The following is a 20,172-nucleotide window of genomic DNA, read 5'->3' as shown; positions in this document are numbered from 1 at the left end:
TCGTCGCCCAGGCTGGAGTGCAGTGACCCAATTTCGGCTCGCTGCAACCTCCACCTCCTGGGTTCAAGCGATTCTTGTGCCTCAGACTCCCGAGTAGCTGGGATTACAGGTACGCACCACCATGCCCAGCTATTTTTTGTATTTTTAGTAGAGATGGGGTTTTACTATGTTGGCCAGGCTGGTCTCGAACTCCTGAGCTCAGGTGATCCACCCACCAAAGTGCTGGGATTACAGGCATGAGCCACTATGCCTGGCCTGTTTTATTTTATTTTATTTATTTATTTGAGACAGAGTTTCACTTTTGTTGCTTAGGCTGGCTTACAATGGCGCAATCTTGGCTCACTGCAACCTCTACCTCCTGGGTTCAAGCAATTCTCCTGTCTCAGTCTCCCCAGTAAGCTGGGATTACAGGAGCCTGCCACCATGACCAGCTAATTTTTTGTATTTTTAGTAGAGACGGAGTTTCACCATGTTGGCCAGACTGGTCTCAAACTCCTGACCTCAGGTGATCCACCCGCCTCAGCCTCCCAAAGTACTGGGATTACAGGCATGAGCCACCACGCCCAGCCTGTTTTATTTTTTTTTTGAGATGGAGTTTCGCTCTGTTGCCCAGGCTGGAGTGCAATGGCACAATCTAGGCTCACTGCAACCTCCGCCTCCCTGGTTCAAGTGATTCTCCTGCCTCAGCCTCCCAAGTAGCTGGGATTATAGGCATGCGGCACCACGCCTGATTAATTTTTTTTGTATTTAGTAGAGACGGGGGTTTCAACATTTTGGCCAGGCTGGTTTCGAACTTCTGACCTCAGGTGATCCACCTGCCTCGGCCTCCCAAAGTGATGGGATTACAGGCGTGAGCCACTGCACCTGGCCACAGGGTTAATTCAGAATAGCCTGTAGCACTGGCCAGGTGCGGGGGGGTCAGGATTGCAATCCCAGTACTTAGGGAGGCCCAGGCGAGTGGATCCCGAGGTCAGGAGTTTGAGACCAGCCAGGCCAACATGATGAAACCCTGTCTCTCCTAAAAATACAAAAATTAGCCAGGTGCCAGGGGCGGTGGCTCACACCTGTAATCCCAGCACCTTGGGAGGCTGAGGCGGGTGGATCACCTGAGGTCAGGAGTTTGAGACCAGCCTGGCCAACATGGTGAAACCCTGTCTCTACTAAAAATACAAAAATTAGTTAGGTGTGGTGGTGGGCGCCTGTAATCCCAGCTACTCGGGAGGCTGAGACAGGAGAATCACTTGAACCTGACAGGCAGAGGTTGCAGTGAGCCCAGATCATGCCACTGTACCCCAAGTCTGGGCCACAAGGAGTGAAACTCCATCACAAAAAAACAAAAACAAAAACAGAATAGGCTGTAGGATTAGCATCTGCAGGAGAGAGACTACAAGGAGGGAAATGGAGTCTCTGACCTTTCCTGATACCTTAGCTTAGAAAGGGCTGAGATCTTCAGGCCAAGAACTTTTGTGTTCCCCTGTCCTGTTCCCTCCAGTTATGCTTCTCCACAGCAACCCAGCCCAGGGAGGAGTCCCATTTTTGCCACTTGCTGTTTGATGTGTGACCTTAGCCATGTTACTTAACCTCTCTGAGCCTTGGTATCCTCCACTGTACATAAGGATAAAGCTGTTTCTTTGGTGAAGATTAGAAATAACTTTTTTTTTTTTTTTATGAGAAGGAGTTTCGCTCTTGTTGCCCAGACTGGAGTGCAATGGCGCGGTCTCAGCTCACCACAACCTTCGCCTCCCGTGTTCAAGCGATTCTCCTGCCTCAGCCTCCCAAGTAGCTGGGATTACAGGCATGCGCTACCATGCCCGGCTAATTTTGTTTTAGTAGAGACAGGGTTTCTCCATGTTGGTCAGGCTTGTCTTGAACTCCCGACCTCAGGTGATCCATCCACCTTGGCCTCCCAAAGTGCTGGGATTACAGGCATGAGCCACAGCGCCTGGCCAGAGATAACATTTGAAAGTGTCTTTACAGCCATGCGCAGTGGGATCACGCCTGTATCCTAGCACTTTGGGAGTCCGAGGCGGGCAAATCACCTGAGGTCAGGAGTTTGAGACCAGTCTGACCAACATGGTGAAACCCCGTCTCTACTAAAAATACAAAAAATCAGTCAGGAATAGTGGTGCATGCCTGTAATCCCAGCTACTTGGGAGGCTGAGGCAGGAGAATTGCTTGAACCTTGGAGGCGGAGGTTTGTAATGAGACGAGACTGTACCACTACACTCCAGCCTGGACAACGAGGGCGAAAGTCTGTCTCGAAAGAAAAAAAAAGTGTCTTTACAGTGTTCCTGGCACACTGTAGGCATCATTGTTACTGTGGGCTCATTGAAAGTATGAACTGATTTATTTCCAGATCTCAAGGGCCCAACAAGGGGTAGGCAGACGGTGGACTATGGGAAAATATATATACTAACTGTAGAATATTGGATTTGCAAACAGATTCAGGTTAGGTTTATTAGAAAGGGCCTGGAGCTGTCTTTTCAGGACCCTTTTCAGAGCAACCATTTCAAGAGACCTTTATTCCTGAATAAGCAGAAAAGACTGAAGGCAGGTTTTCTGGGAGGAAGGAGAGAGGTGGAGTTGAAGAAGAAAGACTGCTCCTATTCAAAGGAAAACTAATCAATTAGTGGGGACTGGATCTACCCAATTGTCTCAGTCACAAAGTTACACATGTGGATATCCAAGAGAGGGCAATTAAAAAAAGAGAAGAGAGCAATGTGACAAGGTTGGAAGGAAATCAAAGTGACAGGGAGGCTAATCAGGGAAGTGGGAGATAAAATCATGACAAGCTCATGATGGGTTTTCAAAATTGACGGAGACAATTTTGAACTCTGGATTTTTAAGTGAAAAGGAGAAATCAAATATGATTAAGTTGGAAATAAACCAGCCACACATGGACTCCCAGACCAAATAGCAGCTTGTTGGTCCAATAAAAATGAACACACCCAGTGAGTTAAGAAGGTGGAGGTTTTGACAAACAACTTGGTCATGGCTTTCTAATACAAATTAATCTGAATTCCTGCAACTGCTTTCTATACCAGGCTTTGGTTTAAAACCAACTGAGAAGTAAGAAAGTCAAGCCTTGGTGGGCTGGGTGGGCCAGATGGCCTTCCTGCTCTCCTCCCTTGAGATCTGGACTCCTCACTCTGTTCAGAAATGACTGTGACCCATGTCGGATGGGGTCATTTGGGATCAAAGGAGGCAGGAGAAGGCAGGAGATAGAAAAGCAGCCATAGTGAAAGACAGGCAACAATAAGTTCCAGGTTTTGCCTGGCCTAAGCAATGAAGGATACTTTAAATCGGTGTTTTTGTAAGGTGGAATTTTAAATTGTAAGAGATAAAGGACTAGTCCATCACTCAGGTCATGCAACAGTGGCTGCCAGCGTGATACAGTAGAAAGAGCACCAAACTGAGGGTCAAAAGGTCTAGCTGTGTGACCTTGAGGAAGCACCCTCACCTCCCTGAGCCTCAATTTTCCTCATCTGGGAAGAGGGGAGAATACCCTCTAGGACTGTTAATGAAATAAGATGATGTCAGCGTGCTTTGCGAGCACTCTACGAATATCGGGTAGAATTCTTGTTATGGATGGTTATTACCTGGTAATTTCAAACAAGAAACTGTCAGATGTGTACACCTGTCCCTGCAGCTTGTCTCAGCCCCAGATTTGGAACAAAGCACCGTCTCAAAAACAAACAAAAGGGTTTGTGCACATGAAGTCCCAAAGCAGGAGGAGAGAGGCTGGCCTCACCTGATGTGCTGAAGCTATTTATAACTCAACAGTGACAGCCACAGGGATGGGAGCCTCAGCACACACCCAGGAAAGGAAGAGAAATGGCATTTTAAAAAGGAAAATCCATTCCCCAGGCCAGACAACTCTCGAAGGCCTATCCCTTTCCCAAACCCTGAATAACTGATGGCTCTTGGAAATGCAAAGGTCTCACACTCTTAAGTATACCTCAGTGCACCCACAACCCCACCACAGGCGGCCCTCCTGCTGCTCCCTGCACCCCATCTCCCAGGGCGAAAAACAAGGCCAGACCTGCTTTCCATATACGCCCCAGGGACGTTCGTGGCCTAGGCAAAAAGATGAAGCTCAGTCCTGCCGCCGTGGCCCCAGAATCTAAGGGTCAGCCCCAACCAACCAGGTGAAGGGCCTCAGTGGACTCATCTGACCCTCATCGTTTCTCTGCTTGGCCCAAAAGTCCCCTCCCAAGGCGCCTCGCACTGCTCGCCCACACCCCCCCCCACCCGCTCAGCAGAAGCCCCGCAACAGAAAGGCTCCCGCTGGACCTAGTAGCTGGAGCTACTCACACCCAGGGAGGAAGCCAGGTCCCCCCGGGAGGGGTAAGGCCATGTACAATGACAGTCCGCTACCCTAAGCCTGCGCTTCCTAAACTTTGGTGTACTTGGAAAATAATGGGGGTGCGGTGGGGTGCTCCTTAAAATGCAAGACCCCTGTCCCAGTGACCGCAGATTGGGTGGGGCGCAGGAACCAGCATTTTAAACAGGCATCCCGAGTGACTCCGATGCAGGTGGCCCCGGGGGAGGGGCCCTGGAGCGTCATTTAAGTGACTGCTCCCGATCCCCTTCCGCCTCCTCAAAACCCCTCCCCACCCTCTCCCGCCAGACCCACCGTCTCAGCCCGCCCCTGACCCTCTGTCCTCAGCCCCCCGGCCTCGTCCTCCAGGCTCCTGGTCATCCCGGCCCCATCCCCCTCCGCTGGACCACCGCTCCCTGACCCACTGCCTCCCCGGCCCCGCCCTCACGAGGCCCCGCCCCTGTATAAGCCCCGCCCCCAGCCCGCGCGGACCACCCCCCCGCCCTCACCGAGGCGCGCCTCGCGCGGGGGGTTCTCCATCAGCTTCTTCAGGACCAGGGGGAAGGACCCCGACAGGCCCCTTTCCCCAGCTGCACGCCCCGGCCCCGGACCGGGTCCTGCCTGCGGGTCCACAGGCGGCTTCTTTCCGCCGCCCGCGTCGGACATCGTGCCCCGGACTCGGCTCGCGCACCTCGCCTCCCCCGCCCGCCCCCCGAGATGGGCCGGAGCCGTGCGACCCGCTGCAGCTGCCGACACGGGCAGCTACTGCGCAGGCGCCCAATGGCGCCCCCGCCTCCTTCCATCGCTACCCCGCCTGCGGACCGGCTCTGGCACATTAATTATTCATGAGGCCAGGCCAGCTTCCCCGGATCGTGGCTGTGGATTGGTCCAGCCTGCGAGAGGGGCAGGCGCAGATCCTCGGGCCGTGATTGGTCGGGCAGCCGGGATAAGCTAGACACGTGCGGGGCCAGGTGAGGACCCTCGCGGAGGCCCCGCCCCGCCGCCCCTGTGTCCCCTGATTGGCGCCTGCTGGAGTCTTTGTGGTGGACTTTCCTCGGCGTGGTCCCTTCCCTCCTACCAGTGTTCCCCCTTCACCGCCCTCTTCATAACCCCTGCCCTCCCCAACCACCGCAGCCTCTCCCTCTTGTCCCCGACTCGCAACCTTCCCGACGCGCCACCGAAGAGGGGCGGAGCTCGGAGCGGCCAGGCCGGCCAAAGGGACGTATCCGAGCTCCTGCTCGCGCGGCGTGTCCGCCCCCCGCGGGTCACGTGGAGCCGCAGCCGAGTCTGGTCGCGGGGGGAGGGGGCAGAGGAGGAAGGCGCGGGAACAGCCAATGGAGGGCGGGGGCGGGGCCCGGGGCGGTGCACGAGGCGCTGCACGTGCGGGGCTGTGGCGGGGCGGGAGGGGAAGGGAGGGACGGGTCTTTTTGTTCTAGGGACTCTGCCCAGGGTCGCGGGGCAGGGACGCAGAGCCTAGCCCGCACTTCTGCTCCCACGCGACCCAGAGGTCGCCTGAGGGCAGGGCCGGGGACCGCGACCTGCCAAGTCGTAGGGATGGCCTGAGCAGGCTTGGCCGCCCTAGAGCGGGGTGTCGGGTTGCCCACGCATCCAGATAAACACTAGCGTGGAGGGAGCATTCCTGAAGCTCTGACCTAAGCCAGGGCCCGAGTACATGTTTCCGCCCTCCCACTTACTAGCTTATGACCTTGGGAAAGTCCGGTTGCTTCACTGGAGCTTGTTTCCTCGGCCATAAAATTAAGAGGTTGGGCTAGAGAATCTCCACAGTCCCAAACAGATGTGAAATTCTTTTCCTTTCTAGAACTCTCCCTTCTTTTACCTAGAAAACAAAAACCTCCTTGACACCAGGTACCGATGCCACATTTTGTGGGAGAACCACCTCCTCTCTTAAAATATAAAGCCTCCCCGGGAGTTCCGCAGAAATCTGTAAAAATGTAATATGTGGAGCGGTACACAAATGGAAAGCTGCTCCTAAACAGCGCTCAGAACTTTGTACCTCTTTATAGTACACATCAGACTCCGCTGCAAACCCAGGCAACATTAGACTCCCCGCTTAACTCCCGGAAGGCAGAGAGCTTGGCTTGTTTATCCAGCATCCCTACAGTGGCCCAGCCCTTCTAGCAGGAGGGGTTGGGGGGGTGGTATAGTGATAGTCCTTGGTTCAGGGGGTAGATGCATGAGCCAAACACCCACAGCCAGCTAAAAGTTATCAAGCTGATGCAATCAGAATTTTGCTGGGGCTGGGCTTGGTGACTCACGCCTGTAATCCCGGCACTTTGGGAGGCAGAGATGGCGGATCACCTGAGGTCAGGAGTTCGAGACCAGCCTGGCCAACAGGGCGAAACTCCGACACTACTGTAAGTACAGAAATAATTAGACGGGCATGGTGGCTGGCGCCTGTAATCCCAGCTACTGGGGAAGCTGAGGCACGAGAATCGGTTTGAACCTGGGAGGTGGAGGTTTCAGGGAGCCGAGATCGCACCACTGCAGTCAAGTCTGGGCGACAGAGGGAGACTCCATCTCAAAAAAATAAATAAATAAAAATAATTTTGCGGGGGGGTAAGGAGGAAAAAGAAGTTGGGTAGCTAACCAGGCCTGGAAAGCAAGAGATTTGAAGGACTTTGGGTGGTGGTAGAGACAGGATGATGGGTCTGATTCCAAAATTCAAGCTCTCACTGCCACTGTAATTGAACCTCAGTCATTTTCTGAATCTGATGCCTCGATTGCTTTACCTTTTCAGGCCTCCTTTTCTTTCTCTTTTTCTTTTCTTTTCTTTTCTTTTTTTTTTTTTTTTTTTTTTTTTGAGACGGAGTTTTGCTGTTGTTGCCCAGGCTGGAGTGCAATGGCGCGATCTCGGCTCACCGCAACCTCCGCCTCCCAGGTTCAAGCGATTCTCCTGCCTCAGCCTCCCGAATAGCTGGGATTACAGGCATGCGTCACCACGCCCGGCTAATTTTGTATTTTTAGTAGAGACGGGGTTAATTTTGTATTTTTGGTAGAGACGGGGTTTCTCCATGTTGGTCAGGCTGGTCTCGAACTCCTGACCTCAGGTGATCCACCGGCCTCGGCATCCCAAAGTGCTGGGATTACAGGCGTGAGCCACAGCGCCCGGCATTTTTTCCTTTTATGCCAAATGGAGTTAGGGCAGGCTCTACCTTATGGTGGTTTGTTTTTTGTTTTTTATTTTTGAGACGGAGTTTCGCCCTTGTTGCCCAGGCTGGAGTGCAATGGCGGGATCTCGGCTCACTGCAACCTCTGCCTCCTGAGTTCAAGCGATTCTCCTGCCTCAGCCTCCTGAGTAGCTGGGATTGCAGGCGTGCACCACCACGTACGGCTAATTTTTTTTTTCTTTTTTCCGAGACAGAGTCTCACTCTGTAGCCCAGGCTGGAGTGCAAATGGCGGGATCTCGGCTCACTGCAAGCGCTGCCTCCCGGGTTCCCGCCATTCTCCTGCCTCAGCCTCCGGAGTAGCTGGGACTACAGGAGCCCGCCACCGTGCCCGCCTAATTTTTTGTATTTTCAATAGAGACGGGGTTTTACCACATTGGCCAGGCTGGTCTCGAACTCCTGACCTCAGGTGATCCACCCGCCTGGGTCTCCCAAAGTGCTGGGATTACAGGCGTGAGCCACCGCGCCTGGCCTACCTTACGGGGTTTCTGTGAGCCAATTTGCATAGGCGCACAGTTGCAAACCTTCAACAAATTTAGTTTTCATAATTTTACTAAAACTGGTTGGCATATCCATTATCCCAGAGGTTAGTGTGGTGCCTGTGTCACTCTCTGTAGTAAAAATAGTTAATTGTGTACAGAAAATTTGTTGTGTTGTAGAATTGTTAGTGAGAATTCTGTGTGTGGCGAAACTTAAACATCTTTAGGGGAAGCTAACCTAGACAAAGGACATTCCAAGGAAACTGATTAAACCAATACAGGGCTGGGCGTGGTGGCTCACCCATGTAATCCCAGCACTTTGGGAGGCTGAGGCAGGCGGATCACCTGAGGTCAGGAGTTCGAGACCAGCCTGGCCAACGTGGTGAAACCCTGTCTCTATTAAGAATATAGCCGGGCACAGTGGCTCACGCCTGTAATCCCAGCACTTTGGGAGGCCGAGCCGGGAGGATCACAAGATCAGGAGATCGAGACCATCCTGGCTGACACAGTGAAACCCTGTCTCTACTAAAAAATACAAAAAATTAGCTGGGTGTGGTGGCGGGCACCTGTAGTCCCAGCAACTCGGGAGGTTGAAGCAGGAGAATGGCGTGAACCCGGGAGGCGGAGCTTGCAGTGAGCCGAGATCACGCCACTGCACTCCAGCCTGGGCGACAGAGCGAGACTCCCTCTCAAAAAAAAAAAAAAGAAAGAAAAGCAAAAGTTAGCTGGGCGTGGTGGCGAGTGCCTGTAATCCCAGCTACTCGGGAGGCTGAGGCAGGAGAATTGCTTGAACGTGGGAGGCGGAGGTTGCAGTGAGCCGAGATCGTGCCACTGCACTCCAGCCTGGGTGACAGAATGAGACTCTGTCTCAAAAAAAAATAGGAAGCTTTTTAAAAAACCTGCTAGTTTGGCCATGAGGAGACTTGATGGCTTAGAATCATACCTATATAGTCTCATGGCTAATACGACATTATTGCTGGGAAGAAAAACCCATTCTTAAAGTATTAGACAATGATTAATGATAACAGTGGAAGGTTCTAACACGTGTTTATGAGAAAGATGGGATGTAGTAAGAGGAAGTAAAGATTTAGATTTTCTTTTTTTAGCTGTAGTTATCCAAAATGAATAATGCCTACTCCACTCATCTCCCAGCCTGGAGCAGCTACCCTAACAGGCAAGTGACGCTGGTGAGAAGTGAGACCAGCGGGTTAAGCCTCCAGAACTTGGTGTTCATGTACTGACACTCCCCAGAGAGAGTTTTTTCCCCTGGATAACCAGAGGGTAGATGATGTGTCACAAATACTGCAGGAGCGTTGCAAACACGTTCTCTATCGTGCTTAATTGCCAGCTGTGAGGGGTTAGCTACATCAGTTTACAGCATTAAACAGTGCCATCCTGGAGGTGGGAGCTATTATGTTCTCCTCTTCATTCTCCACCACAGCAGCCTCTCTCTACCTCTGTCTCCTGTCACTAAAGTGGGAATATTGGTGTGACCTTGCCCCGTCTTAGTGGAGGAATAAACGTTGGGAGAAGTAGTTAGCTAATTTCCATAGTTTGTGAGCCCGACAAAGAAATAAACCCCATAAGAAGAACATGTTATTACACGATTAAGACTTTAAAGGCTGAGAGATTAGAGAGGCTTTTCAGGGGGAAAAAAGAGAGAGAGAAAAATAAAGGTATGGTGTGGAACAGCAGCCCAGCCTGGGCAACATAGTGAGACCTCATCTCTACAAACAGTAAACAATTAGCCTGATGTGCTTGCCTCAGCTGCGCAAATACTAAAATTGGAATGATACAGAGAAGATTCGTGTGTCCCCTGTGCAAGGATGACATGCAGATTCGTGAAGCGTTCTGTTTTTTCAAAGAAAAAAAAATTAGCTGAGTGTGGTGGTGCGCCTGTACCCTAGCTACTCAGGAGGCTGAGGTGGGAGGATTGCTTGAGCCCAGGAGATCAAGGCTGCAGTGAGCTGTGATTGTGCCACACTGCTCTCCAGCCCAGGTGACGGAGAGAGACCCTGTCTCCAAAAAACCAAAAACAAGAAACAAAACCACGCTGGTTTCTTTAGGGAAGCATGGGTCCTGGGGCAGCAGTGACTTTGTGGGGAGGCCTTCCTCAGTTTCTGACCCAGCCACATGGCCATGGGCAAGCGACCTCTCCTGTCTAAACCTCAGTTATTTTCGCCTTGGAAACAGAGATGGATACGCCCGCCTCACAGGATGGTTGTGAGGATGACCTGTGATGTGCAATGCCAAGTGCCCGCCTGGCACGGTGTGCAGTGTGGAGTGGGTGGGTACCCACCCTTTGGGTACCCACCCTTCCCCTTCCTTCCCCTTCCGTTCAAGCTGTGTTGGGTCAGGAATAGAGTTATTTTGGGTGTGAGGACAAGGCTGTGGGCCTGAGGGTGGGTTTAGAGTTTAAGCTACAGACAAGATTGGATGTGAAATGTCCATTTTCCAAAGCTGGACGACTGGCTGTAAATTCTAGTCACGACTGTTCCAGAAACCTGCTAACTAGCCCAAGTTAAAAACTTTGTTCAGGCCTGGCACGATGGCTCAAGCCTGTAATCCCAGCACTTTGGGAGGCCGAGGCGGATGGCTCACTTAAGGCCAGCAGTTCAAGACCAGCCTGGCCAACATGGCAAAACCCCATCTCTGTGAAAACTAGCCGGGCATGGTGGTAGGCACCTGTAATCCCAGCTACTCTGGAGGCTGAGACAGGAGACTCACTTGAACCCGGGAGGCGGAAGTTGCGGTGAGCCGAGATTGCGCCACTGCACTTTAGCCTGGGCCACAAAGCGAGACTCCATCTCAACAACAACAAAAAAAACAAAAACAGAACAAAAACTTCGTTCAGTAGAGCATATGCAGAACAAGTGATTTTCATTACGCCATTTTGCCAATTTGGATTATTTTTACTTAAACTTGAAGTTTAGAGGAGCTAAAACTCCAACACAGGAGCCTTTGGCCAGATACCCTATAATGATCTCTTTGGCCATATATTCAGCACCTAGTAGAACAGTCCCACTCTGTTTTCTGGCTTACTGAAAATGGGACATGGGCCTGGGACGTGTGAGAGCAGGAAGGTGATAAGGCTTCTTCCATTGAGCTCTAAGAAAGCCCGGTTATCTGTGTCTTTTGCGCAAATCAAATGCAGGAGGGCACGATGCTTTGTTCAGGGTAATAACCCAGTAAAAATATACTTTTTTTCTCTTTTTTGAAAAAATCCCCACCCTATCAGTAAATATTTGTTGGCTTGCTTTGTTCTTGGTGCTAGTAGGACAGTTAACCAAACCTTTCAGAGTTAAATGATATGCATTTGGAGCAATTTTTTTTTTTTTTTTTGAGACAGAGTCTTGCTCTGTTGCCCAGGCTGGAGTGCAGTGGCGCAATCTCGGCTCACTGCAAGCTCTGCCTCCTGGGTTCACACCATTCTCCTGTCTCAGCCTCCCAAGTAGCCCGGCTAATTTTTTTGTATTTATAGTAGAGACGGGGTTTCACTGTGTTAGCCAGGATGGCCTCGATCTCCTGACCTTGCGATCCGCCCGCCTTGGCCTCCCAGAGTGCTGGGATTACAGGCGTGTGCCACCACACCCGGCCACATTTGGAGCATTAATAACATCGAATAACAGGCATTGTGTTTGATTCACAATTGAACCTGGAACAGCAAACATGAGCCATCCTTTGGCAAGTCTGCCCGCACAAGCCTTGCCAGCAGCTCTCCTTTTTAGCCCACATACCTGTGCCTGGGCTCTGTGGTTTGTACCCTCCTTGGTCTCAGTGTGTTCCAGGGGAGAAGTGGTGGGTGGAGGCTCTTTACTGATTCTTGCCCTCCTCGTCAGTACTCTCAAAAGTGCTAGTTTCCTGTTTGTCTTGCATTCTGTCCGCTACCAGGGCTTGGTCTGCAAATGGAGAGCTCCCTCAAGAGTGCCCTTTCCAGAGAGAAGCCCTCACCTCTGCCCTGTGTGATGTCTCAGAAGCCACTACCAGATAGCCACGGTTTCTGCAGTCAAAGCCGTGCTGGAGGGGACAGAGGTGGGCCTCTGGAGCCAGACCCCCTGGGGCTGACTCCTGCTTCCACTTTAGTCGGCCCTTGAACAACAGGGGTTTGGACTGCATGAGTCTACTTACATGTGGATTTTTTTCAACAAAAGTTACACTAAATTTGCCTGCCTCTCCTGCCTCCCCTTCAACTTCTGCTACCCTTGAAACAACAAGATCAACCCCTCTTCTTCCTCCACCTCCTCCTCTTCCTCAGCCTACTCAATATGGAGACAAGGCTGAAGACCTTTACAATGATCCACTTCAACTTAGTTAAGATTCTGTTACGATTTTCTTTTCTTTTCTTTTTTTTTTTTGAGACAGTTTTGCTCTGTCCCCAGGCTGGAGTGCAGTGGTGCTGTCATAGCTCACTGCAGCCTTGAACTGCTGGTCTCAAGCAATCCTCCTGCCCCAGCCTCCAGAGTAGCTCGGATTTCAGGTGTGCACTGCCTTGCCTGGCTAATTTTTTTTTTTTTTTTGAGACGGAGTCTCGCTCAGTTGTCCAGGCTGGAGTGCAGTGGCGCGATCTTGGCTCACTGCAAGCTCTGCCTCCTGGGTTCACGCCATTCTCCTGCCTCAGCCTCCCGAGTAGCTGGGACTACAGGTGCCCGCCACCACGCCCGGCTAATTTTTTTTGTATTTTCAGTAGAGACAGGGTTTCACCATGTTAGCCAGGATGGTCTCGATCTCCTGACCTTGTGATCCACTTGCCTCAGCCTCCCAAAGTGCTGGGATTACAGGCGTGAGCCACCACGCCTGGCTTGCCTAGCTAATTTTTAATTTTTTTGTAGAGACAGGGTCTCACTATGTTGCTCAGGCTGGTCTCAAACTCCTGGGCTCAAGCACTCCTCCCACTTCAGCCTCCCGAAGTGCTGGGATTACAGGCGTGAGCCACTGCGCCCGGCCATGATTTTCTTAATAACGTTTTATTTTCTGTAGCTTACTTTGTTGTAAGAATACAGTATATAGGCTGGGCGCGGTGGCTCATGCCTGCAATCCCAGCTCTTTGGGAGGTTGAGACAGGCAGATCATGAGGTGTGGAGTTCCAGACCAGCCTGGATAACATAGTGAAACCCTGTCTGTACTAAAAATACAAAAATTAGCAGGGTGTGGTAGCATGCGCCTGTAGTCTCAGCTACTCGGGAGACTGAGACGGGAGAATCGCTTGAACCCTGGAGGCAGAGGTTGCAGTGAGCCGAGGCCACACCATTGCACTCCAGCCTGGGTGACGGAGACTCCGTCTCCAAAAAAAAAAAAAAAAGGCCGGGCGTGGTGACTCACGACTGTAATCCCAGCACTTTGGGAGGCCAAGGCAGGTGGATCATGAGGTCAGGAGTTCAAGACCAGCCTGGCCAAGATGGTGACACCCCATCTCTACTAAAAATACAAAAATTATCTGGGTGTGGTGGTGGGCGCCCGTAATCCCAGCTACTCAGGAGGTTGAGGCAGGAGAATTGCTTGAACCTGGGAGGTGGAGGTTGCAATGAGCCTAGATCACGCCACTGCACTCCAGCCTGGGCGACAGAGTGAGACTCCGTCTAAAAAAAAAAGAAAAATACAGTATCTAATACATATAGCATACAAAATATATGTTCATCGACTGTTGATGTTATCTGTAAGGCTTCCCATCAACAATAAGCTATTAGTGGTTAAGCTTTTGGGGAGTCAAAAATTATATGCAGATTTTCTACTGCATGGCGGGGCAGCATTCCTAATCCCTGTGGTATTCAAGGGTTAACTGTATTTCTTGGTGACCTTGGACAAATTGTTGAACTTCTCTGTACCGTGGTGTCCGAAGTAAAGTAGTCCATTCAGGCACAGTGCTAGGACACCACCTGGCCTATAGCATGTGCTCGGTCAAAGTTAACTCTACTGTAATTCCTGCTTGGGTTGTTCTGGGGATACCTAATTTCTCCCCACCAGCCACTTCCCCAAGAATAGTGAGTGTGGGGGTCCTTACAGACAGGGAGATGAGAGCGTCACTCCTCTTTATGACCGTCAATGCTCTGCAGGTGCTCGTCCTTCGGGTCTCTCCAGCCTCACCTCGTACCCCTCTCCCCCTTGCTTGCTTTCTGCAGCCATGGTGGCCTTTTATTCCTCAGACCCGTTTTCTTTCCTGTCCCAGGAAGGGCCTTTGCAGGTGCTCTTCCCACAGCCTGAAAGTTCCTCGGGTAGCTGGCTCTTCCTCACCCTCCAGGCCTCCAGGCCTCAGTTCAAATGCCTCTCCCTGGGAGAGGCTGGTCCTGACCACCACCGCCTCCTGCCTAAACACAGCAGATTCTCTCTCCCCTCTAGAATCCAAACACCAGGGGAGCAAGAGTAGAGTTGGTTTCATTCACCCCGGGCTCCCCAAGCATAGCAAACACTCTGGAAGCACGTGATGAGTGGCTGGGTGATGAAGAGCTACGACCCGAGACATGGTACCCACATGGGTACCCACCCTATGGGTAGACACGAGCCTGGTGTCAGGAGGAACTGGGTTTGAATCCTTCAACAACTGTGTGGCCTTTCCCCTCTCTGAGTGTCAATGTCCTTATTCATAGAGTGGATGATCATACCTTCCTTGCAGAGCCATTGCACAGATAGTGACATAGGCACACACAATACAGTCCTGGCTCACGCTCAGGAGACAGTGGCTGTCAAGTCAGGAGCCCGTCCTGCAGCAGCCTAGCCATCTGGAAGGATCACTCCTCGACATGCCGTCAATGCCTGGCACTTGGTAAGAATGAGTTTCTCACATTTCTCTGAAGGGGTGGGGTGGGGGGCAGGTAGAGAAGAAGGCTCTGGGCACCTAGGGTGGGAAGGAAGAAGAGAGAGACTGGCCCTGAGGGTAGCCAGTGCCTCTTTGTTCATTTTCTCACCAGAATAACAGGGGAAATAGACCATTTAGAAAGAGGCAGTGAGGATTAAATGAGCTAGCATATCCAGCACATAGAAGGCCCTCTCCCCATCCTCGTCCCTGAAAGCAAACTCCTCGATTTCTCAGTTTTGCTCTGGTTCCCAGGCTGTGCATGGAGGCAAACACAGGGCCCTTCACTCAGGCCAAGCTCAGGAGAGCCCAGGCTGCACCGAGTCCACACTCTCGGCTCATTTCCCTCAATCCACCAAGAGGATGACACCAAGGCCCCCTCCTGTACCCCTGCCTCTGCCCCAGCAAGTCCTACTGAGATCCTGCCTGTTACGAAATGGGGCTGTCCCATTGGGTGCAGGGCAGATGGCACCATGCCTCTAGGAGCCTCAGCATGTGTTTCCAAGGAGACAGCCGTGTGTGTGTGTGTACACACCAACTTGTACCATCCAGTTCTTCAAAGGAAGGTGGAAAGAAGGAAATGAGGGTCAGGTTGCAAATGGGATGTAGGTGGAAGACGCACGACGCCAGGCCATGCTGCTGTTTGCCTTTCACAGAAAAAAACCAGCACAGCATCTCACGGTTTGCAGACACTTTCACATGGGATAACTCACTTAATCTTGGCAACAAGCTCATGGCACAGATATTCTTTTCCGCTTTTTAAAGTCTGGAGATGGAGAGAGAGGGGGGCAAGTCCCAACCAGTGGGTTGTAGAATTAGGATTTGTGGCCTGACTCTGATCATAAGCCCCCTGCTCTCTTCCCAGGGCCACACTGCCTTGCCTAGAAAGGATTCTAGATCAGGAGTGCCCCTACGTGGGGATGCCGCCTGCCCAGCCCAAAGCAAAGGCCTTGTTCAGCCTTTGAGGTGTATGTTCTGGCTTCACAACTCCCTGAAATGGAGGCCTGAGTGACCGGAGATAGCAAGAAAATGGGAGGAGGTGTCTCTAAGCATGGCCAAGGCCCCATGGGAGAGGGAAGTATAGGGTATAAAATGCTAATCATATGATTTAGAGACACAGTGTCTTTCCAGAAGCTGGAAGAGAAAGACGTTAAGAGCTGGAGTGAGCAGTCTGGAACAGAATCAACTCTTGGAAAAGTATCCTTGGGAGACAGGGTGGGAGTGAAGACAGGAAGAGTGGTTTTCAGGATTTAGGGCCCAGGGACATAGAGGGGAAACTGAGACAGGGCTGGGCTACAGACCCACCCTTTTGCTGGAAATGGATTTCTCTGCCAAAAGAGAAATTGTTTGAACTCATGGCCTAGAGTGAAGGCCACCAAGAAGCCATTGTCGTTGGAAGCCAAGGGAGTCTGGGAGCTGGTCAGCTCTGGTGGAGAAAGTCTGTTTATCCAGGGACAGGAAAGAGGCAAGGTCTACACGGGCTGGGCTGGGAGGCCCAGGGGCAGCACAAGGGAGAGGGACCCCAAGTCTGGGTTTCAAGGGGCATCATTGAACTAGAAAACGGAATGAGGCTGGGTGCAGTGGCTCATGCCTGTAATCCCAGCCCTTTGGGAGGCTGAGGCAGCTGGATCACTGGAGGTCAGGAGTTTGAGACCAGCCTGGCCAACATGGTGAAACCTGTCTCTACTAAAAATACAAAAATTAGCCGGGCGTGGTGGCGGGTGCCTGTAATCCTAGCTACTCAGGAGACTGAGGCAGGAGAATTGCTTGAACACGGGAGGTGGAGGTTACAGTGAGCTGACGTTGCACCACTGCACTCCAGCCTGGGCAACAGTGAGACACTGGCTCAAAAAAAAAAAAAAAAAATGCCAGGCGCAGTGGTTTACACCTGTAATCCCAGCACTTTGGGAGGCTGAGGCGGGCGGATCACGAGGTCAAGAGATAAAGACCATCTTGGCCAACATGGTGAAACCCCATCTGTACTAAAAATACAAAAATTAGCCTGGCGTGGTGGCGGGCGCCTGTAGTCCCAGCTACTCGGGTAGCTGAGGCAGGAGAATTGCTTGAACCCGGGAGGCAGAGGTTGCAGTGAGCTGAGATAGCACCACTGCACTCCAGCCTGGCGATAGAGCAAGACTCTATCTCAAAAAAAAAAAAAAAAAAAAAGGGGGAAAGAGAAAATAAAAGAAAGTGGAGTAAGAGGCTGCACGGAGCGGAGAGCATGGGGAGAGCACACCTGGAGTTTCTCACACTCCGCAGGCTTTCCTGTACACTTCCCTCCCACTGGAGGTGAGATACGCTCTGCACATGACCTAAATGTGTGCCGAAGCACAGCCATTGGGCAGGAGAAAGAAGAGAAAATGGGGAGTTTGTAAACAGTCCTCCAAAGAGATAACTGCCCCCTTCCACTGGACGGGAGCAGCAGGAAGTCCACCAAAGCAAGGGCACGCGGGCCTGAGGGCATCCCTGTTTTCTGGAGCACCTGGCCTCTGTTGTCTTTCTCCAATTCACACGCAGAGTCAGAGCAGTGGCAGATGGAAGAGAAGCCACTTCAACAACTACTTAAGTACATGGTCCCTGATGGCAAGTAATTCTGTAATCATTCTGTGTGGTGGCTATACCCTCTTTTCAACAAGGTCTATTGCTTTTCAGGTAGACGTTTCTGTTTATAAATGGTCTGGAGATTCGGGCAGCTTTGGGAAACTGATTGCAGATTAGGGGGCAGTAATGTGCTGCAGTCATTGTGAGTCCTGTGGCTCTTCAGCCCTCTTCCCCTCATTTTATCTAGCAGTTGGCTGCTGGCATCTGTCGGTCCTGTGGGACCTCATGCTTCTTACTCTCAGTGAGATGCCACATGAAGTGACAGGAGGTGACCCAAGACTGGCCCACACCCCTTGGACCTGCCCAGCCATGCTGGACTAACTAATTCTCGGCCACAGCTTGCCAGTGCTCAGCAAAGCTCTGCCTGAAACCTTGGGCGGTCCCCTATGTGCCAGGCCCTGACTTTGCTCATCCACAGTGAGGGAGGGGGACTTTTCGGCTATTGCAGGGCCCCGCAGACCAGCTGGGAGCCAGAGACCGGCAGCTGCTGCCACACTTCAAAGGCCTTGTTATCCTCATCTGAGGAGCAGTGCCCCGAGTCGCCCCTGAGAATCCTCCCTGCCCCACTGGCAGCCTCGCCCTTCATGTGTGTGCTGGGGGGCATCCTGGGACACCTTGGGGGAGCCAGGAGGGACTGTACCACCCTTCCTGGGTTCCTGGACCAAGGAGGGGACCTTCTACCTTAGCTTTTGGAAATGTGTTCAGCTCTGCCCACCCACACAGGCCACTCAGAGATGCCAAAAAAGTCAGCTGTGGCTTGTTTGTGGGTGTGGACTCCAAATGGGGGCAGATCCCTCGGGCTGAGTTGCAGAGGGCTTCGCTGAGGAGGTGGGCTTCTCATGGTGAGCAACTGGTGTCCCCAGTGCTAGGAGGCCACAGGAGCGCCTTCTGTGACACTCTTCTCAGAGGGTGGCCTGGACTGTCCCACCATTTGACAGCATGGGGTGTGGTCGGAGGGGCCTGAGCCCAGAGCTGCGTGCGAGAGCTCCGGAGCCCCTTCCCTAAGCTCCCAGTACCTCCTTCCCCGTTCGGGCAATGTCTCCCTAGGGATAGAACCTGCTGACCCTCCTTTCCTGGTTCAGCACAAGCAAACCCACACCCAGTTCCAGAGGGGTGAAGGGAGGCCGGGGGCTGTGGGATCTGTCTCCTGGCTCTGGTTTGGGAGTGGGCTGAGAGCGTCCTGTGGAAGGAAGAAGTCCTGCGGGGACAACCAGGGCCACCTGGTGATGCTAGGTAGCAGGTGCTGGCACAGCAGGATGAGAGGGAGGCCTGAGAAAGGTCCCCTGAGAGGACACCCCAGGTGCTCAAGTCAGACTCAGGCAGCAAAGGCCAGCTGGGCCCCTCTAAAGGCAAGGAGGAGTTGGAGCCCTGGGGACCTGGGGGTGACCTCTGACTTCTGGGAACAGAAGAGATTTGGAGAGAGATTTATCAGTATTCTCCGCCAAACTAATCTGGCCACGGGGTTCCCAGGCAGGACTTGGGAGACACCTGGTGCTGGCCACCAGGTCTGCCCCTCGGTCCACGCCCTCCTCTCTCCTCCCTCGCGCGTGTTTTGCCTGTGGTATCCTAGGAACGCAGGGCTTCGAGCCTTGTGGTCCTGTTACATAACAGTTTCCATCCCATCCATGAGTTCAGCCCTCCGGCAAGCGGGAGCTGCAGCAGGCGCACCAAGGAAAGCCTCTGCTTCAGACCCAGGCTCCTGCTGCCCAAATCCACAGTCCCTGCCGCTCCTCTGCCACCCCCAGCGTACAGGGGGAGGGAGCTTCAAAAGCAGTCAGCATCCAGCCAGATTCTTTCAATAGGACCCCCTGTCCTGTCCTGGTCCCACATGAGCACAGCACCTGTCAGTGGCCACACACTGGCCATGGCTTCCCCAAATCCAGCAGGCCTAGGAGACAGTCCCAGAGCCGGTGTGACACATGCCTCCTCGAACCCCTCTCCGCACTCTGCACCCTGAGACCAAGGGCGCACCACTGCTGAGACCCTCCCTGGCTTGGAGATGCCTGTCCTGCCACTGTGCCTGTGGCTGCCCCCTCGCCCCCTCAAGTACCTGGGCAGCCAATCAATGCAGGTCACCTGTGCTCCTACCTGTTCTCTTCTCTGGCCAAGGCAGAGAGTGCTCCAGCAGGGACTTGAGGACCTCAGGCATGTCCATGGCAGGGGCCACTGAGAACCAGTCGCAGCTCACACAGCCCAGCAGGAGGTGCTTGCTCCAGGGAGTTCAGAGGCAGCTGGAGAGGCAGGGGCCGGCCAAAGCCGCAGGCTAGCGAGGCAGGCGGGGTGGGAGCCTTGAGGCAGCCAATGGCCAGCACCAGTCCCGGCCCGCCCGTCCACCCCCGGCTCGGCCACCTGCCAGCTCCGGCTGCAGCCAGGCCTTCCCTTCCCGCTGCTTGGCAGGGCGGGCCTGGCCCTGCGCCAGCTGCAGCACGTGGAGCTGTCGCGCCAATCCTCTGACAGAGAGCCCAGCCTGTTATCTAACTTTGGAAAGGGAAGTTCTCCCCCAGGCTGGGAGCCATAACTGGGGCTGCCAGGTGAGAATGGTAAGCTCCACGCCCACAGCAAGCACGCATCAGCATGGAGGTGCCCTGGAGGCCCAGGCACGCAGTGGAAACCATCCCGGGCTGGGACCTGAGGCTCCAAGAGAAAAGGAGGATGACAGGCAAGGACAGCACTTCAGGCAGCTGAGCACAAGACACCCTGTGTTGGCAGATGCAGGGATGTGGGCGGGCATCATGCCTTCACCTGTGCGCTTGTGAGCCTCAAGGGCTTGTGGCATGTTTTGATGCTGTGTTTATGCC

At 52.9% G+C, this 20,172-nt stretch overlaps 2 protein-coding genes and 1 non-coding gene across 4 annotated transcripts in view; 1 reads left to right on the top strand and 2 right to left on the bottom strand.

The window, feature by feature from the left end:
- Nucleotides 1–19,768, bottom strand: part of TEF (TEF transcription factor, PAR bZIP family member) — a 32,602-nt gene extending 12,834 nt beyond the window's left edge. Inside the window, exon 1 of one of the 2 annotated variants that reach the window (XM_003814624.6) lies at nucleotides 19,463–19,768. In XM_003814624.6, the coding sequence (XP_003814672.1) occupies nucleotides 19,463–19,529 (67 nt within the window). In that variant the 5' untranslated portion in view covers nucleotides 19,530–19,768. Of the gene's footprint in view, nucleotides 1–4,830; nucleotides 5,146–19,462 lie in introns of those variants that run through there. The other variant, XM_003814625.5, reaches the window with a different exon arrangement.
- On the top strand, nucleotides 9,741–9,847 carry LOC112438177 (U6 spliceosomal RNA). The gene has a single exon (XR_003026655.1). It is a non-coding gene; the product is annotated as a U6 spliceosomal RNA (small nuclear RNA).
- On the bottom strand, nucleotides 14,781–17,978 carry LOC129395166 (uncharacterized). Its single transcript, XM_055106030.2, is given in 3 exon segments — nucleotides 14,781–16,919; nucleotides 16,922–17,331; nucleotides 17,942–17,978. Coding segments are annotated over 3 exon segments (711 nt in total). The 3' UTR covers nucleotides 14,781–16,655.
- Nucleotides 19,769–20,172: the final 404 nt, after the last annotated feature.

This window comes from Pan paniscus, chromosome 23 (genome assembly GCF_029289425.2).
Source record: "Pan paniscus chromosome 23, NHGRI_mPanPan1-v2.0_pri, whole genome shotgun sequence".
Classification (NCBI taxonomy): domain Eukaryota; kingdom Metazoa; phylum Chordata; class Mammalia; order Primates; family Hominidae; genus Pan; species Pan paniscus.
The sequence above is the reverse complement of the archived record's forward strand: the minus strand, read 5'-3'. Positions and strand labels throughout refer to the sequence as shown.